The sequence below is a fragment of the Ooceraea biroi genome, chromosome 6, assembly GCF_003672135.1.
Source record: "Ooceraea biroi isolate clonal line C1 chromosome 6, Obir_v5.4, whole genome shotgun sequence".
NCBI lineage: Eukaryota > Metazoa > Arthropoda > Insecta > Hymenoptera > Formicidae > Ooceraea > Ooceraea biroi.
In genome coordinates, this window is record NC_039511.1 from 14,540,001 (window position 1) to 14,559,399 (window position 19,399).

Consider the following 19,399-nt stretch of genomic DNA (forward strand, 5'->3'; position numbering starts at 1 on the left):
TTACGACGCCGCATCCACCCGGTTTATCGCCGGGTCACCAATTCCTACACGCTCATTATCCCGAGACGCGTGACCCAAAGCCGGTGGCGGTCGCAGGTGTGTCTGGGCGTAATCGAGCCACTTTTATACAGGGTGTCCCGGGTTTTAACCGACAAACTGCGGGAGCATATTCTACTAGTGGAAATAAGAAAAAATTCTTATATCGAGTTTGCTTAGAATGCTTTATTACAAAGTTATAAACAAATATTGAAAAGAAATATGAGATAAGTAACAACGGAACATAGTGTAGAATTTGGAAGGTCGAAGATGTTTATGTTACGTGTATTCACGTGTATTCATGTTCACTATGTTGAAACGATTCAGTATGATTGTTACTTTCACAAGAGTAGCTGTTAGATTTCAATCGTCGTGTCAACTAGCAATTACTATCAGAATGCCAAAAGTGTTTTCAAATGAGGAATACACCGATATTCATTTCGTGTACGGATTCTGTGACGGAAATGCACGAGCTGCCGTACGAGAGTATCAACGTAGATTTCCTAACAGAAGAGTACCAGATAGATTTAAAGCAACGAATTACTAATTCAGTTACTGAGATGCAACAAAATTTTCAGGAATGTCGTACCGTAACAAATTCTGTACTACGTCGATGTCTAGCTTGTATCGATGTGCAAGGACAACATTTTGAAATGCGTCACTAAATCATTGCGTAGATAATTTATATTTTTGTGAAAAAATCCGTTGTTACTTATCTCATATTTCTTTTCAATATTGGTTTATAACTTTGTAATAAAGCGTTTCTAAGCAAACTCGATATAAGAATTTTTTCTTATTTCCACTAGTAGAATATGCTCCCGCAGTTTGTCGGTTAAAACCCGGGACACCCTGTATACATATAATTCCTTTAAAAGTTAATGGATAAAAATCTGTTTCAGCGACAGGGTGCACCTAGCGGTTCAGCCCGTGTACATGCCGAGTCAGAGGTTCGCACGAGGGGAAGTATGCAACGGAATGGACGAGGGAGGTACTGACCTAGTGCAAGTGGCCGAGATGCATGACCCGAATACCGGCGCTGTACAGGTGTGCGCTGGCAGTGTGTCCCACTGGCCTCTACCCCCTTCAAGGCACGAAGTGGCTTCAAACGCACCGCCGGAGGTCGAGGGAAGAAGTACGAAGTTCCCAAGGGACGAAAATGTCGTCGATCCTTCACGCGATATCGGTATTAAGGTCCTACATCTGTAATTGGGCACGGAAATGTGCTCATCGCGAAACCACCCTTCGATGAGCCGGCACCGACCTCCATCCTTAATCGAATAGAACAACCTATTACGTAACTGAAGCAACTCATCAAGATTACAACAGCTGGCTGTAATCTCTCAATGACGATACGCGTGGTCGCGTAGATTTATCGCGTAACTATACGCTTCTGGTTGTGACATCGATATCTAGAATGCACAAGAATATACTGTTTTATTCCTGGTACTGTAATCGGCAAATTTAACTTTTAATCACGACCTCATTTCAGAAAGAAAAAAAGAGGAGAAGAAAGAAAAAGGCTGCTTAAAAATGGTTTAACTAGCCTTTTTTCACCGTTGCTTTATAAAAGGGATTTCCGAGCGATTAAAAATGAAGATATTTCTTGCAGGATTTGGAGACATATTATAAATGACTTGTCACTTATGCAGCAGGAAGAGCTCATCGATCCACATCGTATGTGACACGTTACATCCATAATATCGTTAGTAGAAATGCAAGCTATCGGTGCCACCGTTGCGGTTACATTGGCTAGATTTATACTCATCCTTGGCATCAAGCAGCTCTCGACTCGCGCGCATCTCTCGACGAATTTCTGGATAATAGTTGCCGCGAACTCACTGTCGCAAGTTGCGGTCGGAAACACGACGGTGCCTCGATGCTGAGACTGACACCGCGAAAGTCGCGCAGCAAAGCGCTCGACGGACGAGCATACGCATCCGTGTACGCTTTTGGTTCTTGTAAATGTCTGCGGAAACGTGAGTTAGTGCTTGCAGCGGAGTATACGAGAGGGTGGAGTGTGCCGGAATGAAACCGCGACAAGAAGCCGCTTCCAGAGTTTACAGCGCAACTGTAAGATACCGAAATAACGAATGCCATAGACGAAATTACGATCCTCTGCCGAGATCAAGAACTCGAAGCTTGCTAGGAAGAGTTCGTCAAGCAGGAGAGTCATTGCTATGTCCATCATAAATTATTATTGATCTAAACCCGCGATATCCGAGATTATCGCAATAACTTCATGAAGCACCGCCCCCTCAACGGGACAACTTTTAAATGAGAATAGGAAGTTATTAAAGTCGCGTGGTCCCTAAAACGCTTAATCCTTCGAGGTTTTATGGTTCCGTTTTTTTTCCAGTGCCTGTCTGATGTAAACTTTGTTACAGCGTTCTGTACAGTACAGGTCATAACATAGCTGTCCCTTCTCTCCGAAATGTCGCTCAGCTGCATACTTTTTCCTCATAGACTTAAACGCGTTTATTTATTACTCAAAAAATTAAACAACCGATTTCTTTCCCCCGACTAGAACTAATTAAAGAAATTTATTATCGTTGTGATGACCGCTATATTTACACAGGTAAGTTTGCGGAGTTCGCGAAATTATTTGACTGCGATGGATGTATAGAATAATCAAAATTAATAGGCTGATATGTATATATGTGCAAACGCACGGGCCTACCCCGCTATCCGTGCATCAAGACCAAACTGTACAGATATTCGCTCGTCTGACCTAAATACGTAATTATCTTTCCGCGTGGCACGACCTTGGACGGACCAAGTCCAACAAACTGGGCCATGTCTCTGCCTACCGGTTTTACTTCCAATGGATCACCTGTTCGATTATTCGCGGTTTCCTCGAATAGTCATTTCTACCGAAAGTTCAAGGAACTCGGAGGAAGATCGAGTGGCAACATGGTCTTGGGACAGAATCGAGGTCCGGTTCTGCAAATAGAAATCATAAAAAAGTTCCAGGTTGACCAGAAGGATAATCGAGAAATCCTGAGGACAACGACGAAGACGTTTACGGATAGTTTGTTCAAGGGGGGAGGAAAGAAAAGAACTCAGAACAATTTTGCCGCTTGATGAGAACAAAAAGAAGGCACGCCGCCGGTTAATCGTCCTCAGGTAAACTCGCCGCCAGCCCGGCGATCACCCCCTTCCGCCCATTCTCCAACCCCATCAACTGGGACGCCGACCTAGTTAGTTCACCTGTAGACACGGTGCCAACACACCCCTACCGGCGGATGCAGGTCTGCTGGCGCGGCCACAACATACCACCCCGCAGATATATGCACGTACTTCGTGCAATCCCGCGGCACGCAACATGCGAATTCTTCGGTAACAAAGCGTTGCGAATTCTTCCTTATCGTAGCGCAACCGGCACCGCGATATCACGCACGTATATATGGAAACACGTGCCATGCACATACTTATTTTCAACCCTTGCACGCGGTAGGCTGCACTTTTTGGGTCACGTAAAGACGAGATACTACTCGGCGGAATCGGACGGACGGGGTTGTACACCCTCGCGAGTGGCACTAACGTTGCATCATGCCGACAACGCATTTAGTTTGATTAGGTTGATAAAAATAATTCACCTGACAGATCACTTTGGATCAATACGATTGGCTACACTAATTTTATTCATTGAATTGATCGTTGTTATTCAAGAGAAATCGTATTTCAGAGGATTTGTCTTTCCACAAAAAACGCGAGAGTGAGAGAGATGCACGGTACGCGAGGTGGAAAATAGATGCGCGCGGAGAGACGATGGGTCGCGAACGGGGTCGAAGTCGGGGGTTGGAGTGTGATCGGCCGATGTAGGCCAAGCGAGAGTGTTGGCCTCTTTCGCCTTGACACGAATACAGGTTGTATGGATCTCGGTTTGGGCCAGGTTATCGGTGTGCTGCACTTTTGAAATTCTACGAAGCAGACATGTACGCCTGAGAGATGAATTCGGAAGGCGGGCGCAATCGAACTAGCCATAACACAAGATACACATATCGAAAAAGATGTCACGCTTTTTAAAAAAAAAGGATTCTCGATGGCAGTTAGTTGTATAATCAGTAAAAGAGCACAGAATTCTTGCAACTCTAATTCCTCCTTTGATGGTTATTTTATTTTATATTTAATCTTGATATCTTGAATTAATAATCGAATTAGAATAGTGAAAAATGAGGCCAATTTTCTAAAATCAAATATTTAAGCTCACTCTCAACACGTTTGTCTCGATTTACTCACTCGTTTTGCACAATTGGCATAAGCTGAATTTATATTAACGACAATTTTGTTCGAACGATAAAAACAATGAGTTTTTAAATAAGGAAATAAATCGGATAACTTAAAATATTCTCATTTAACTTTTCATTAGCCATCTATAATATCTTTTTGCTTTATTGAAAATACACATCGAATTGCAAGATGCGCTGTATTAACTTCAGATGTTTCATGACTAACATCGCGCATTGTAAACTTAATAACGCGTTTATAATTATACCGCGCCTCGATGGCGACATTCGCATTCGATTACAAGAGAGTACCAGTTGTGTACATCGTATTGAACCTATTGTGTTTCAGCTGAGAAAATATCGTGACAAAGACGTCGGTCTTGCTTCTTACTTCTTATCGTTGCACTCGCTCGGCTGAAAATCTTGCCGTGGCCGCTACCAATTCTTACTTCGTATAAAGAAAAGAAAAGAAGGGAACAGAAAAGTAGGATATTAAAATTAATTTTTATATTATATATATTAATTTTATATTAATTCTTTCGTTTTTCACCAGATATAACACTATTATTCTCGGCGGAATAAAAATTACACATAAATCTCCAATGCAATATCGGTTTACACAATTTTCTTGATAAATAGACAAACAAAGTTGGTCAACAATCAATTGGAACTCTCGAAGCTAAATCGTAAGCACTTAATCGTAAATCGATGCTGTTACTACCAGCACCCGATGTAGATCGAATTATCAATAGAACGGACAAACACGCTATAGCAGAGGAGCGTATCTACCTATATACATTAAGACAATGCTCGACTTCTAATCAGTTTTGCTATATCGGGCAGCTAAGGAGCTTAGGGGGACGGACGCGCCTCCACGGATTTCCCTTAAGTGGCGTTGATGAACAGTAAAAGTTGTTAACAGGCGCAGGGCACGAATAGCGAGGAGAGAGCGTCTGGGGAGGGAAAGAAAAGATCGAACCGGAAGACGGCGCGCGGAGGGCTACCGAGCTCCAGTTTCCTTGGGGTGAGAGAGCCCCGTATGAAACGGTGGATGCAGGTGGAGGGTGCGGGAGGCGGTCACTTTAGGGCGTTCACCCTGTGCCACATACACGGACACGCACGTACACGCACACAAACACCTATACACGCACACGAACATACGCAGCTACCGTACTCGATACACTCGCTTTACGTTTCCACGTGTACATAAGGTGTATGTGTGTTACCTGTGTACGCGTATGTGATATAACGATACGTAGAATGCTGCGCTTCAACACATTCGTAAAATACCTCGAGCCTTTGTGGCCGTTATTCGAGGTGGACTCGACATAACGCTTCATACGGGGTAGTCTTATGTGGAAGATAAAAGGTAGCCGGCATTGTACTCGCCACTATTGTAGTATCAGCTGAATTCTACGAAAGTTTTTCGCAGGATGCGTTTTACACCCCGTGCCCCGCGCAACACTTGAGGATTAATCGGCGCTAGCCGGGGAATTAAGAGGGTTTGGCGAGGAGGATGCAAAAAGACAACTATTGATCCCCGCTGTATCACTATACTGTCGCAGTATTGGCGCATCCCCGTCGCGATACGAACAAACGACTGGACGGAATTTATGCCGGGCGGATTTTCAGGGCGGTGATTTACCGGCTTGCCAACAAAGGACCTTAAATTTAGGCGCGGTGCTCACCGGGCTGAAGAACATTCGGCGACAAAGTAGGCGCGAGAAGACGGACCTTGATTAACGACGGCGCAGTTTTGTATCGCCGCTTTATTAGAACAATTTGTAACTCGAGACTTTGTGGAGAGTTTGTTGAAGAAAGAACTTGCCAGGCACTTGGGCGGAAAAGCGACTCGAAAAGCTTTGAGTGCACCCTTGAGATTGCGGCGATTCTCTCTTTCGTCCTCTTTCTCTCTGTCCCTCTCTGTCTCTTTCATTGCTATTGATCTAAAGTGAAATTGATAACATCCCTGTTGTGACATTAATGTTGGTTTAGCCGGTCAAAGGTGCTACCGCAACTTTTCGGATCTATTGCTCGCCCATTTTGCGAAATTCGGCGTGATTTTATTTATGCCGCGTGCATCGCAAGAGCGCGGTTCGATGATCGACTCCGAACGCAAGTAATTCGATTTACCGTGTCGTTAGTCCAGAATCCCGAGATCGTTGCCAATTTCCATGTCAAAGCAAACGGGAAGCGAGCTTCGCGGTACAAGGCGACCGACGTGTACATGTGTGCACATGTATATACAGATACATCAGCGTGCAGTGATGTTACGTGCATCCGTAAATGCGTCCTAAATGTCTTAACATTTATTAGACATACGTTTTAGAAAGATATTTTTTAGGGGAGTGCGTCACGTCGAGATATTAAGACGACTTCCGTAATAAAAAATACTGAGTAATAAAATCAATATTTAACATAACATCATCAAATGCTAATAGTTATATTTATTGAATTATTGTTACTTATTTTCTCCTTATATCCACAGTCATGTACAGTGTGCAGACTCTAATGCATCAGTATATAGATACTGATGCATCAGTCCAAGATATACAGTGTCTATATATATAGTTCAAAATATGCTACAGTATCTATACATAGTGACTGCAAAAGCGACACTTGCTGCATATTCCTTGTACAAAATTCCAGTTTGCGTCATAAGTTGCTAGTAAGTCGAGTAGTTCTATAACAAGTACAATTCGCCATAAAAACGTCAACATTTCGCTTAGGGCACGTGCACATCCATGGATCAGTCACGTCTGTCTATAAATTGCCCCTTTGATAAAAGAGGGTACGTAAATCAAACGTAGCTCGCACGGAAATAAAATTGCTACCCTCGAAGGAGTAGCTGGAGTCTACTCTTCCGCTTAGAAACGAGAAGCTTTAGCAGCAATCCACCATCAGCTTTATCTATAACGACCTAATGCCAACCAGTAATCTACATCTCGGCACCCTGTCACACTCTACTTTTCGTCTCATAAATAGTCAATGAGCTGCAGCAAGTTGGCAGACCATACCAGCATCAATAGGGCAAAATTCGTTGGAAATTCTGCAAACGAAACGAAAACGGAATCGTCGCACGTTTTCATTCTCGCCTGGTGCAAGTGCACGGATGCACCGGACAATATGCAAACGCAACGGGACGTCGCGGCGAACCGCTTGGCTCGACGATCGCGTCGGACAACGATTGCATCCAGCGAGAAGGCAGCGGCATAATTAGCGCTTTACTGCCGCACTGTCGGCAGTTGGAAAGTTTCACGGCACGCTTTCCTCTCGTTAGATTAAATTACGTTCACTTGCGTATCACGACGCGTCACGTCTACGCCGGGAGACGCACCAGGAATCATTTGTAACAAAGAGATTGCGTAACGTTTCTTCCGCTGCAGGCAAACTGAGCTGACAAGTAACACTACCCAAGTGTCACACGCCGATTTTGATAAGCTTTGAATATGTTGTTGTCTAGGTCAAAATATGAGATACATATTTTTTTATATCGGCCCGTTTTGCCATTAAGGGGGTGAAACACCCTCTTGAAAAAAATCGGGTTTTATATTTCTTAGCGAATACCGTCGAAACAATAAAATATATAAGAAAAAGTTTCAAGTAAAAGTTTTATGGATTCTAATGTACTTTATAACAGTGCAATCAGATTCATAAGAAATGTTAGTATATATGCAATTATAGAGAAAAAAACAAACAAATTTAGAAATATTGATAAAAATAAAAAAAGTAAAATTTTCTTGTCAGCTCTACGTTGACCATTTCTGGGTCCGGCAGAGGGCGAGAACCTGACTTATTTTGTTAATTAAAAGTAATCCCCCGACTTCATTGTTATCTCTGGGCGAAAAAACTGTTGCCAGGAGTAACTAGCGTATTAAATACGAGAATACGGACGGGGCGCGTATGTAGCGATATAGAGGTACTTTTAGCTTATTTTTGAAAAATGCGTTTTCAGAATATGACCTTATCATATATGGTTGAATTGTCGTTAAATATGCTTGAAGTTTTGCTGAAAGATAAATTTTAAAATTTTCAAAAATTGTGGAGGGGGAAAGGAATTTTGAAAAATATGACATTTTCGAAAAATCTGATTGCACTGTTATAAAGTACATTAGAATCCATAAAACTTTTACTTGAAACTTTTTCTTATATGTTTTATTGTTTCGACGGTATTCGCTAAGAAATATAAAACCCGATTTTTTTCAAGAGGGTGTTTCACCCCCTTAATGGCAAAACGGGCCGATATAAAAAAATATGTATCTCATATTTTGACCTAGACAACAACATATTCAAGGCTTATCAAAATCGGCGTGTGACACTTGGGTAGTGTTACTTGTGAGATGTCTGGTGCGCTTCAGGGTCGGACGCATCGGCGTCCGCAGCTCGACTTGGCCTCCGCCAAATCGATCTTCTATCAGAGGGTGTCGTTGCCGATAAGAAGCAAAAGCGACCGCTCTGATCGCGGATTAATCGAACGGGCGTGATAGCGGACATTTCCAGCGTCGACGGCGCCGGCTCGGGATAGCCGAGAAATCTCGGCGGGCCTAATAGCGTATTCCCGGTAACTGCCGCCGATAAAACGCCGCCGACAGGAAACGAAACGTGCCCGTAAAGACGGGCGCCTTTACGCCCCCGTTTTGCGTCTTAGGATCGTTTACGTTTACGATTGCGTCTTAGGATCGTGCGCCTCGCTACCGTAATTATGCAAATATACCGCACACTGCGTACACGCGGTGTTGACCGCGTCTACCTTTAATCATTCTGTGAATGATCGCGAAAAATGACGACGCTGTTGATGGCGTGTGAGCGTCACGCCGCACCGCTCAGGAAACGGCGTGGCAAATTTTTAACGTATGCGACCGTTGAATTATATACCATGTGGATAAGCCCGATAACAAGTGCAGGAAGCCGTTCTCCGCACGCCACGCATATGGCCACGCATTCATTCTACGCGATGCGCGCGAGCTGGTGCAAATTAAAATTGTAAATAACTCCAGCTTTAAATACTCGCGCACTTGGGTGAAAGTAATGAAGGAACACACGAGGGAAAATTACGAAGCAGCACCGTCATTTTCGATCTTTCGCATTTTTATTACCACGCATGCCGCTGGTAATTTAATAATATGTTGTTAATTGGAACTCTGCAGTGCTTGACGAGTAACACTAAATTCGGATGTTACGTTGCGCGATGGAATTAAGGGGGGAGCCTGCTTTAGAACGCTGAAAATAAGGTATATTTTACGAATTGTTTTTGGAAAAACTATACAGCGGATCATTATAAAACTTTGATGCATTTATTAGTACATGTTTAAAGATAAAAAAAATTATTTTTTGATTTGAATATATCGCTTGTAGAGGTCGTCCTGGAGAAATCTTAGTGCAGCCGCGTCGCCGGCATTGCAAATTGGTGAGCATTCTTCTGCCTCCAAATCTCGTCTAAACTGAAAAATTGAAATATGTTCTCGTTATTTATGAATGCCCATCGTCGATGAACCAAAGAGAGAAGAAAAAAGTTGAAAAGTGCCAAAATGGTGGAGCTTAGAACACAAAAGTACGATTTTTAGGCAAAGTTTTTGAACTTTTTCATGCAAAAATAATTGTTTAACTTAATGTTTTTATGAATATTAAAGGTTCATCGACGATGGGAATTCATAAATAACAAGAAAATATTTCAATTTTTCAGTTTGGATGAAATTTGGAGGCAGGAGAATGCTCACCAATTTACAATGCCGGCTGCACTAAGATGCCTCCAGGACGACCTCTACAGGCGATATATTCAAATCAAAAAATAATTTTTTTTATCTTTAAACATGTACTAATAAATGCATAAAAGTTTTATAATGATCCGCTGTATAGTTTCTCCAAAAAAAATTCGTAAAATTATACCTTATTTTCAACGTTCTAAAGCAGGCTCCCCCCTTAATGCGCCGACTTTTCGCAGCGGTCCACCGCTGCAGGATCACAATGAGCTTTCACGTGAGTGCCGCGGTGCTGCTTATACATGGGACAACTACAGATGCGGGCTAATTTAAAGCCCGCGTATGCGGATCGCGAGCGAGCCGGCGACGCGTAGAAACCGCGAGATTTCCACGCGCGTATTATCAGGCAGAGTTACGCCCGCTACGACTCGTTGATTTTCTAAAGAGGAGCGGGTCTCGTGTTTTTCGAGCGCGTGATTCTGCTCATGGAAATGCAAATAACGCCATTTGTTTGCTCAAATTGCGATCGGTGCCATAAGTCTGCTGTCTGTTTGCATTGTCCCGCATTGGGCATGTTCGTTCTTACGTCTTTTCGTGTCGTCGATACATCGACATTCGACGTAATGTCTGAATTCGCACGCGACCCGCCCGTTTTCTTCTTGCACCGTTGCACAACTCTTCGCGTCGTTAATTCGCCGAGCGCTGTTATTCAAGAGCGAGTCGATTACTCGCGCGATCCGGTTGTAGACAGCCGAGAATTGGATGGCGCGTTCAAGCGCTGTCTCAAGTGCGAACAGCGGAGGAGAGAGACGCAAAGGGATCGATTCGGTAATACGAAGGGAATGCACCACCTTCCCCTCTGGCCCAGCACCAGATCCCCCCCCCCCCCATGCTCGATCTGCAAAGAAGCTCGAAGGAATCCCTGCAGAATTCTGTCGAGCCAGAATATGCGAACCATACTCATTACGATGTACGCTTAATTGCCTTTGCGGATCTCTCCGCTCCTAAATGGAGCACACAGACATCATTGGCTGAGGATTTTTTACCTGAAGGAATTTACACCTGAGTTCGACACCCGAAGGAATATTCTTCGCGTGTCCCGTAGAGATAACGAATAATTCCCTAAAGTATGATAAATCCGCGGTAAAAATTGATTAAATCTACCGATAAATATCTCGAGAATGCTTTTACGATCTTTCGAGAGAGAGATATCTATTATGACCTAAAAGCCTTTTATCACCCTTTTATAACGCTAAAAGCCTTTTATCACCCTAAACAGATGCGCAAATCCATTGCCCAAGATAAAAATAATGTACAAAGCGCAAGAAAGAGAAGCACAATCGTCAAACAATGTCTCGATACTTACGCACAAAGATATTGCTCATCAACGTGGCTGGCAGGCAGAAGACGATGACGAGCACGTCGGCCACCGCGAGATTGACGATGAAGAAGTTCGTGACGGTCCGCATGCGGGGCGACCGATACACCACGGCGATGACAAAACTGTTGCCGATCAAGCCGACCACGAAGACGACCACATAAGCCACGCAATAGACCGCCGACATGGCCATGCTGTGCCTGTAGAGCCGATCGGGCGTTTGCTCGATCGCTGATAGATTGGTCTTGCTAGCGTTGAACAGTCCGTGGATCTGGTCCTCCATGGTGGCTCGCGGACTTGTCGTCGCGATCGCCTCCGTGATCAGGTTGCTGAGGTAATCGCCAAGATCGTTCCTCATCTGCAACAAGGCACCGGTACCCGGCGGCGCGGACGCGACTGTCGTGACCGGCACGTTGCCGTTGTTGCTCCTGCGGCGCGTGTCGACGTCGAACTCCTCCGAGTCCGGTAGACGCAGAGACGCCATCTCCAGGAGGGGAGACGGTGGCTGCAGCATCGAGAACTTGAGCGTCAAGTGGCGGATCGGCGTTTCGACCATCAGCCGAAACGCTAGCGTAAGCGCACCGTCGCCCCCGTCGTCCTCCTCTTCCCCGCCGCGCCTGGCGTCGTGTCGACGACCCCGATCAACCCCGACGCCTACGCGTCCTCCCCGTCCGGCTCGCGGCGGACGTCGCTTCGTTCTGCTCGGCTTTGGCAACCTAGACCTTTCCGCGCTCAGGCCGCAGCAACTTGTCGGGGTTCATGCGAGGGGGTGCACCACGATCGGTTGAACTTATGAACTTTACCGGTTCACGCGAACGATCTCAGAAACGGTCGCTCGAAATCGTCGAAAGCTAGACACCATCCATGGGACGCGACTTCCGGTGCGGCCGGGTACCGTAAGATAAACTCTAGAACGACAGTAGCAGCACGCTCTCTCGAAGCCGGCATCGATCTCGGGAATCACAACGATATCCACGGTGTTCACGTGCGTCGATCACGAACTGGAGAACGCGCGTGGTCCAGCGCAGCGCGACTCGCACGTGCACCAAAGACCATCCGAGCGAAACCACCCTCCGAACCGAGACTCGAGAAGGTGATCGAGAGGGAACGAGGGTGAAATTGGAGTGCTTAATCTGAAGGACAGGGGGAGGAATGGGAGGACAGGGGAGATGGATCGCACGCGAGAGTAACGAGGAACGTATGAAAATGTGTATCTGTCGCGGCCGGATGCTGGAGCAACTAATGAGCCTGCCTTAGAAGACGACCGCGAACTGCCGCGGGATGCACCCGTCGCGGCGAGCTGTCTGGCGATGCTCGACGTCTGCGCAAGCGTTTACATCCAGCGGCACATGCACCCGCATGCGAGTGCTCGCGCGCAACTCATAGGCACGCCGGACTACGAGCGGAACGGGAAAATGGAAAGACCACCCGACGACGATGACAACATGATGCTCCACGTAGAACGGGCGCGCGTGTCCGTTCTCTTGTCCCGTCGAAACACGCGCGACGAATTCGTAACCCGCGTTGCACCCCCGCGTCCGAGGCACCCCAGCCAACTGTCGCCAGGCGACTCGCTGTACATTTTGCAAGCGCATCGTTTACACCGTGCGCACGAAACTTTCAAATTGTGTGCGTGATAAAGATTGATAATTGTAAAATCGAGTAAAATTGTCGTTAACATTTTCGCAGACCAATGTACAGCCATCTGCGTTATATTAAAACGTTATATATCTTTGTAGGTGTCAATGTGTGACAAGAGTAGACGTTCCATGAAAATTCCCGCGCGCTCGAAACATTTCCTGATGTGTCAGAACCAAAAATGGTTGGAACTTGGTAGGGACATGTTATTCACATAATTTTGATACTGTCAACTAACGCGTTTGGTTTTGATGTCAAGTCAAAACTAAAAGTAACTAACTTGGTGACACGTTTTACATGATATACATATGTTCATATAAATATTTTATGTGATTGTGATGAGCGCATAACGCACTTGGGAAGCAACACTCTTATTTCTAAGTTATATATTCATTGTATGTATCTTTATAATAATATAATATATATCTAATACCATACTATTACGAAAGATAAAAATACTTTTCTGTATTATAATTAAGATATTTAATATTATTTTTATTTCTCTATGTACTCGCTATATCTAATTAGATATTTATATCTAATACTTTATATCCTTATACATAACGTATACTTAATTAATATTGTTATAAACGCAATGTTAAACAGAAGATATGAGATAGCCAAAAGACGTAATTTTGAAGGAATCTCAAACAACTCGCTCCATTGGTGTTGAAATATTTCTGCGGCAGGTGTTTCTTATCTCGTGACGGAATTTCGTCGCCTGAATTTCTCACGTTGGATATCTGTCTTCAAATGACGGGAAGTTTCGTCTTCTTCTCGTGGACAAAACGAAACAATTGTACCGATAAATACTTCTAAATTTTATTTCTATTTTGTTGGGATCTACAATTTCCCTAATTTTATTTAAACATGCTTTAATTAAGAAAGTAACTAGATCTTTGTTAAATTATTTTTAATATTTCTAGATGTGTATATCAAAATTCTCTGTTACAAAAAAATAATTATTATAATCAAGATTTATTTAAATATCAAGATATTTTTATTCGTGTATATATTTCTTAAATATTATGTTATGAAAGAGTTTCTAAAACATCATAATTTTATTTTATCTGAAATCACAAAGATAATAATATTTCGTACCAGAAGGACAAATAGACATTTCCATAAGAGCGAATGCATCCGACACATCGACCAATAAATCATGATGGTTTTGACAGTGGTAGAAGAGGACATCTTTTTTCACCGATATCAGACACAGAGTAAATAAATCTATAAAATGCATAGTGAGAGAGCACTTGACCGAATAACAAATAAGTTTTAACAAATTATTAAAACTTTTGGTAAACTGTTTAATTATCATTTTGAAAATGTATGCAATTTATTCTTTTCCTATCTATAATTGACAATTTTATATACTGTACAATATATTTTTCATTAAATTTTTATATACAGGGTGTCCCGGGTTTTAACCGACAAACTGCGGGAGCATATTCTACCAGTGGAAATAAGAAAAAATTCTTATATCGAGTTTGCTTAGAAATGCTTTATTACAAAGTTATAAACCAATATTGAAAAGAAATATGAGATAAGTAACAACGGATTTTTTCACAAAAATAAAAATTATCTACGCAATGATTTAGTGACGCATTTCAAAATGTTGTCCTTGCACATCGATACAAGCTAGACATCGACGTAGTACAGAATTTGTTACGGTACGACATTCCTGAAAATTTTGTTGCATCTCAGTAACTGAATTAGTAATTCGTTGCTTTAAATCTTCAAGCGAGATTACTTCTGTACTGTAAACTTTATTTTTTGAAGTTGCCCATAAATAAAAATCAAGAGGCGTTAAATCGGGCGATCTTGGAGGCCAGAAAACCGGTCCTCCTCGACCAATCCACCTATGAGCATAATGTTCATCTAACCAGTTTCTAACTTGTCTAGCATAGTGCGATGGACAACCGTCTAACTGTATCCAGCTGTTTTGGCGAAGATTTAAGATTCTTTCCGAGCGTCGTCGGTGTCTTAGAGCTTAACGAACATCATCATATTCATTCATAGTAGAATATGCTCCCGCAGTTTGTCGGTTAAAACCCGGGACACCCTGTATAAATATATATTTCTTCACGTTTCATCTATTTACATAAACGCTCCATTACATATCGGATCAAAATTAAATGTTTACTGGCGCGAAAACGCATTAAGGATCAAGACTGACGTGCGAGATGTTAAGCTAAATATTAATATTAATATCGCAACATAAATTTTAGGTAGGGCGAAAGCGTATTTGCCCGACATCGATTTACTGTTAGTGCTATGGATCAGCCGACATTCCCGACGCACATTCGACGAATACAGCATGTATACTTGTAGAGAGAGAGCCTTGATTAATCTCTGAAACATATAGCTTTCTTTTCTTGCATCCAACTTTGCTATGATGAGACAAAAAATATCTGTCTTTTCGTGTTCTTCTAACCGTGATACGTTTAAGCTAAAATTGCACGAATCACAAAATCTTCCGAAAACATACATATACTATATACATGTATGTATGCTGTATATATTGCAGAAAACATGCCCAATCTGAAGAATTTTAGAATATTGTGAGACAGAAAACATCTAATATCTCTCTTATTCCAGTCGTATCATCTTACACAAGATGATTCTGTTACACACAAGAATAGATATTTAAAGAATGGACATTTAAAGATTCTCAAGAGAAAAATCATCGATAGATCATGTTCTTTCCAATATATACGTCTTAAGACTAATTTCGTGTTTGTTCTCCTCTCTTGACCGCCACTTTCTTCATCCTCTCTTTCTTTCCTCTACTCTCCTTGCTTTCTTCCGCCTCGTGACGCATCGTCGTTCATCTTACGTCTCTGTATCTTGTTCCCTCGCTTGATTTCGTTTGCGTTTTTTGCAGCTCGACGCCCACTGCCGTCGTCTTTCGCTGATTACGTAGGATCGCATGACTCCAGCGAATTGTCCAAATTTCCGGTTTCTACAACCGACGTTACTGCGAGCTGCAGCTAAGCGGCTAATTGAATCGTACTTCCAAGGGTATTCGGCGAAACGAAGCGTCCGAACAAAGTCTTCTTCCTAGCCGTACAGCCGCCATCACTCTCGTCGTGCAACTAGTGGTTATAATAATTTCGTCGGCCAAAATTCGGCCAAAAAGATCCCCTCGTTTTGGCGTCGTACGAAATTATCGACGGCGACGCGATTATCCCGGCAACTCAATTAGAATCTTGATTAGTCCGTCGCAACGCGCCTCCGCCTGCCTCTCCTTAATCTATCAAGTTTCATCATATCTGGTATACTCGGTGCTTGTGTATGTATTTCCTGCTAGAAGAGTGTAAATTTCCTCGCTAATAATGTTATCAAGATTTTATCTGATTTAATTAGCTTGTTTGTTGCTAGACCATATCTCCATTCACAGAATGATTTTCAATAACAATCTTACTTGTGCCAAAATTTCTTGAGAAATTCAAGTGTGTCTTTAGATTTTTGTGATCGCATTTTTATTAAATTTAATTTGCAAAAAGCCACAAAGCTCTAAATCGTTATATTAAAGTTACCTCGCCGATCGATTTCTACTGCCATATACGTGAAGTGAAATAACTGAAAAGACAGTAAAAACTTACAACGCGTAATTTTCTTTCTTTCGTTTCAGATATTAAATTTATCGTCAAGATAGCTACTTCGTGCGAGATAGGTACTACACGTACTTTGTTCCATCGCATACTTAATATAACCATATCATAAGGGAAAATGGTCTCCTGGAATGAAGTGTGAGGGGAGGAAAAATTCCGATGTCGAAAGTCACAATGCGCCATCAGGACAGCCGACCATGCTGTTCTCCCTGCACATCGGGAGTTCGTAACTCCTATCAAAATGGCTGTCTTATATTCCCTTTGCATTCTCGTGTCTGCGGGTTCCGCGCGACTGAAATTACCTTTCTTATCCGTGGTACAAGATTGCAAGTCGTATCGCGAAGTCGCGAGGGAGGGTGATCCGGGACAATGACTGGAAGAAGCTTTCAGCACGAAAAACGAATCATAAATCCCGACTCGTCGCCGACGGGTCCAACTCTGTCGGGGTGATGCAGGCCCGGGTATCGACTTTTTCCGGCATTCGCCAGTGCCGATAAACGAGCTCGGGGGTGCCATCCCGTCGGCGATCAGGTCTGGACGTTGTATAGACGTGGAAGGTACAGCGAGGAACGTCCCCGGAGTGGCGCAATGGAAAACTGCATTCTTTGCGGGCTCAGTTAAGATCCGAACTCGTAAGCGTTTTCGAATCTGCCGAGGGAGGACACGGGGGTGTAGGCGAATCCTCGAGCTTCTCTTCGCGCGACGGACGATAATTCTCTGTCGCACCGAACGGGAAATCGGAGATCCGACTACGTCGTTCGAATTTATCGTCGGGTTGTTTCGAGAGAGAAAGAGAGAGAGAGAGAGAGAGAAAAGAAGAAGAAGAAGAAAGAGCCAAGTAAATCCGTGGAACTCGGGATTACCGGATCGCAATTATTAGCGCTATATCACGTCGGTTATCCCCGAGTGACTGGCGAATTTACATCTCTCCAAAACGGCGTTACTCGTATTATTACGTCCTCGATCAGAGTGCCTTAATTCGCGACAACGCGAATCTGCTGCGCCGAGCAGGAAATCCTGCGGTATTTTTCTGAATACTTAAGACGCAGTGCGGAGAGGGCGAGTTATTGGTATCTCTCTCCCCCTCGGCTGTCTCCCTCTCGTTTTCTCCTGCTGCAATCTACTTTCATCCCCTTTGCTATTATCTCGGTAAGAATCTTAAAAGAGGATGCTCAGATCTCGCCGGCGATCTCGCCGACGATCTTTTTCCCCCGACACAATGGGACAAGGACACTCCCTTCGTTAGTATAAACTGCATATACTCGTAGGTAACTTGCGATGCAGAGGAGTGCAAGGTTTTTTTTCATCAAGCAACGCAGCGCTCATTCCACACATCTACTCCGCCATCAATGAGAAATTGCACTTTGAAAACCGTTTGCCTTATTCTCCCTCTCTTGCTCTCTTTTTTCTTCTTTATTTTCTTATTCCTCCTGTTTTTACCCCACGTCCCATACGCGCGCGTACGCACGTACTCACACATACATACACAGAGACCCACCGCCCTAAGCATCTCGAGTGCATTTTTCCGTCCTCTTGCCTTTGCTTGCCTCCGTGACTTTATGCCCTACCCCTTGCGACTCGGAGGACTGCGAGGGAATTCACGAATTAATCGTCCGTGGTGGAACTATCGCGGAAGAATTTCGGGCAATTTTAAACCCGCGCCGGCTTCCTGCTGGACCGATCCAGAACTTGCCCGTCGACAACGTAAGATGGTTCCCGCGGTCGTTTTTCTCCCCGGGCGAAATCTGGCGACCGTTTAATCGATGGGCAGCGTAGGCTAAGGGCAAGGTCGTTGTCAGCCGGTGTGACACGCGACCCGTAACCTTCGTGTGATATTAGAGCCGAACCGCATATAACGAGCGATCGAGCTTCGAGTTGCGGCTGCTGGCCGCTGCACCATGCTGCTTCACGTGCATTTAATAGCGGCCCGGCGCTAATGCATACGATTGAATATGCGAATTAGCCCGCCTTGGCGCCCAAAGCACGAAACAAGTCGTTCATTTTCCCATGGATCGATGCTTAAGAGTCTCGGCAGTCCATATCGGTGTTTCCCGGATGCGAGCCAGCAGTTGCCTTGGCTACTTGGGGCGGTGCATTTTCACGGCTAAGTATGCATGCCGTATTTATAATATGAAGCAGGGAAATACGAAGCTGTATTCTGCTGGGCAAGAATTAATTCTCTCGCAGCAATGTGATGAGTTCCGTTGCAGTAACAGAATGAAATTGTATATTTAATTCTCTCCACAACTTTGTAAATTGCCACTGGTAACGTTAATTTCGTTGATAACTCAGTGTACGTGTATAAACTAAATTACCAACGTAGTTGGTAAAAGTAGTGTTGCTCAGAAAGATAAAAGAATTTCCTTAATGAGAGTTCTGAAAAGGAAGAGGGATTATAACAGCTCATCTCTCCCCGACAAGGCAGTATTTAACAATGTTATTAAACGTTTCAGCAAAAACGTTCAATCACTGCGAGGATGTGTACGATGAATATTTTCTATTGAATATTTTCTACAGTAGATCAAACTGTTTCACCGAAAGCCAATTTATGAACGTCATTTGGAGGTGATCTCAGATACTTCCACTGAATATATTATCAATGAGACGTAAGTGATTTATGGTTCAGCCGGAAGTTATTTCTTCTTAACCAAATTTTGGTTGAACATCGCTTTCATTGAGGCGCGCTCTTGAGAGTGACAGGTCGCCCTGCATAGCCAATTGAAAGAAAAGCGGAGACTGGAACGAATCGAGGAGTCCGGACGAGAGCCTGCGGGAGCAATATCGAAGGCTGCGGCCTTGCCCGAC

At 43.7% G+C, this 19,399-nt stretch overlaps 2 protein-coding genes across 2 annotated transcripts in view; one reads left to right on the forward strand and one right to left on the reverse strand.

Annotated features, from left to right (window-relative positions):
- LOC105285881 (cyclin-dependent kinase inhibitor 1C) overlaps positions 1–1,488 on the forward strand; it is a 32,536-nt gene extending 31,048 nt beyond the window's left edge. The window contains exon 2 of the transcript XR_003406632.1: positions 936–1,488. The gene's annotated coding sequence lies outside the window, so the exon portion shown is untranslated. The remainder of the gene's footprint in view (positions 1–935) is intronic.
- The window catches only part of LOC105285882 (neuropeptide SIFamide receptor), a 35,729-nt gene extending 22,346 nt beyond the window's left edge, over positions 1–13,383 (reverse strand). Inside the window, exon 1 of the mRNA XM_011350410.3 lies at positions 11,328–13,383. Within this exon, the coding sequence (XP_011348712.2) occupies positions 11,328–11,895 (568 nt within the window). The 5' untranslated portion in view covers positions 11,896–13,383. The remainder of the gene's footprint in view (positions 1–11,327) is intronic.
- Positions 13,384–19,399: the final 6,016 nt, after the last annotated feature.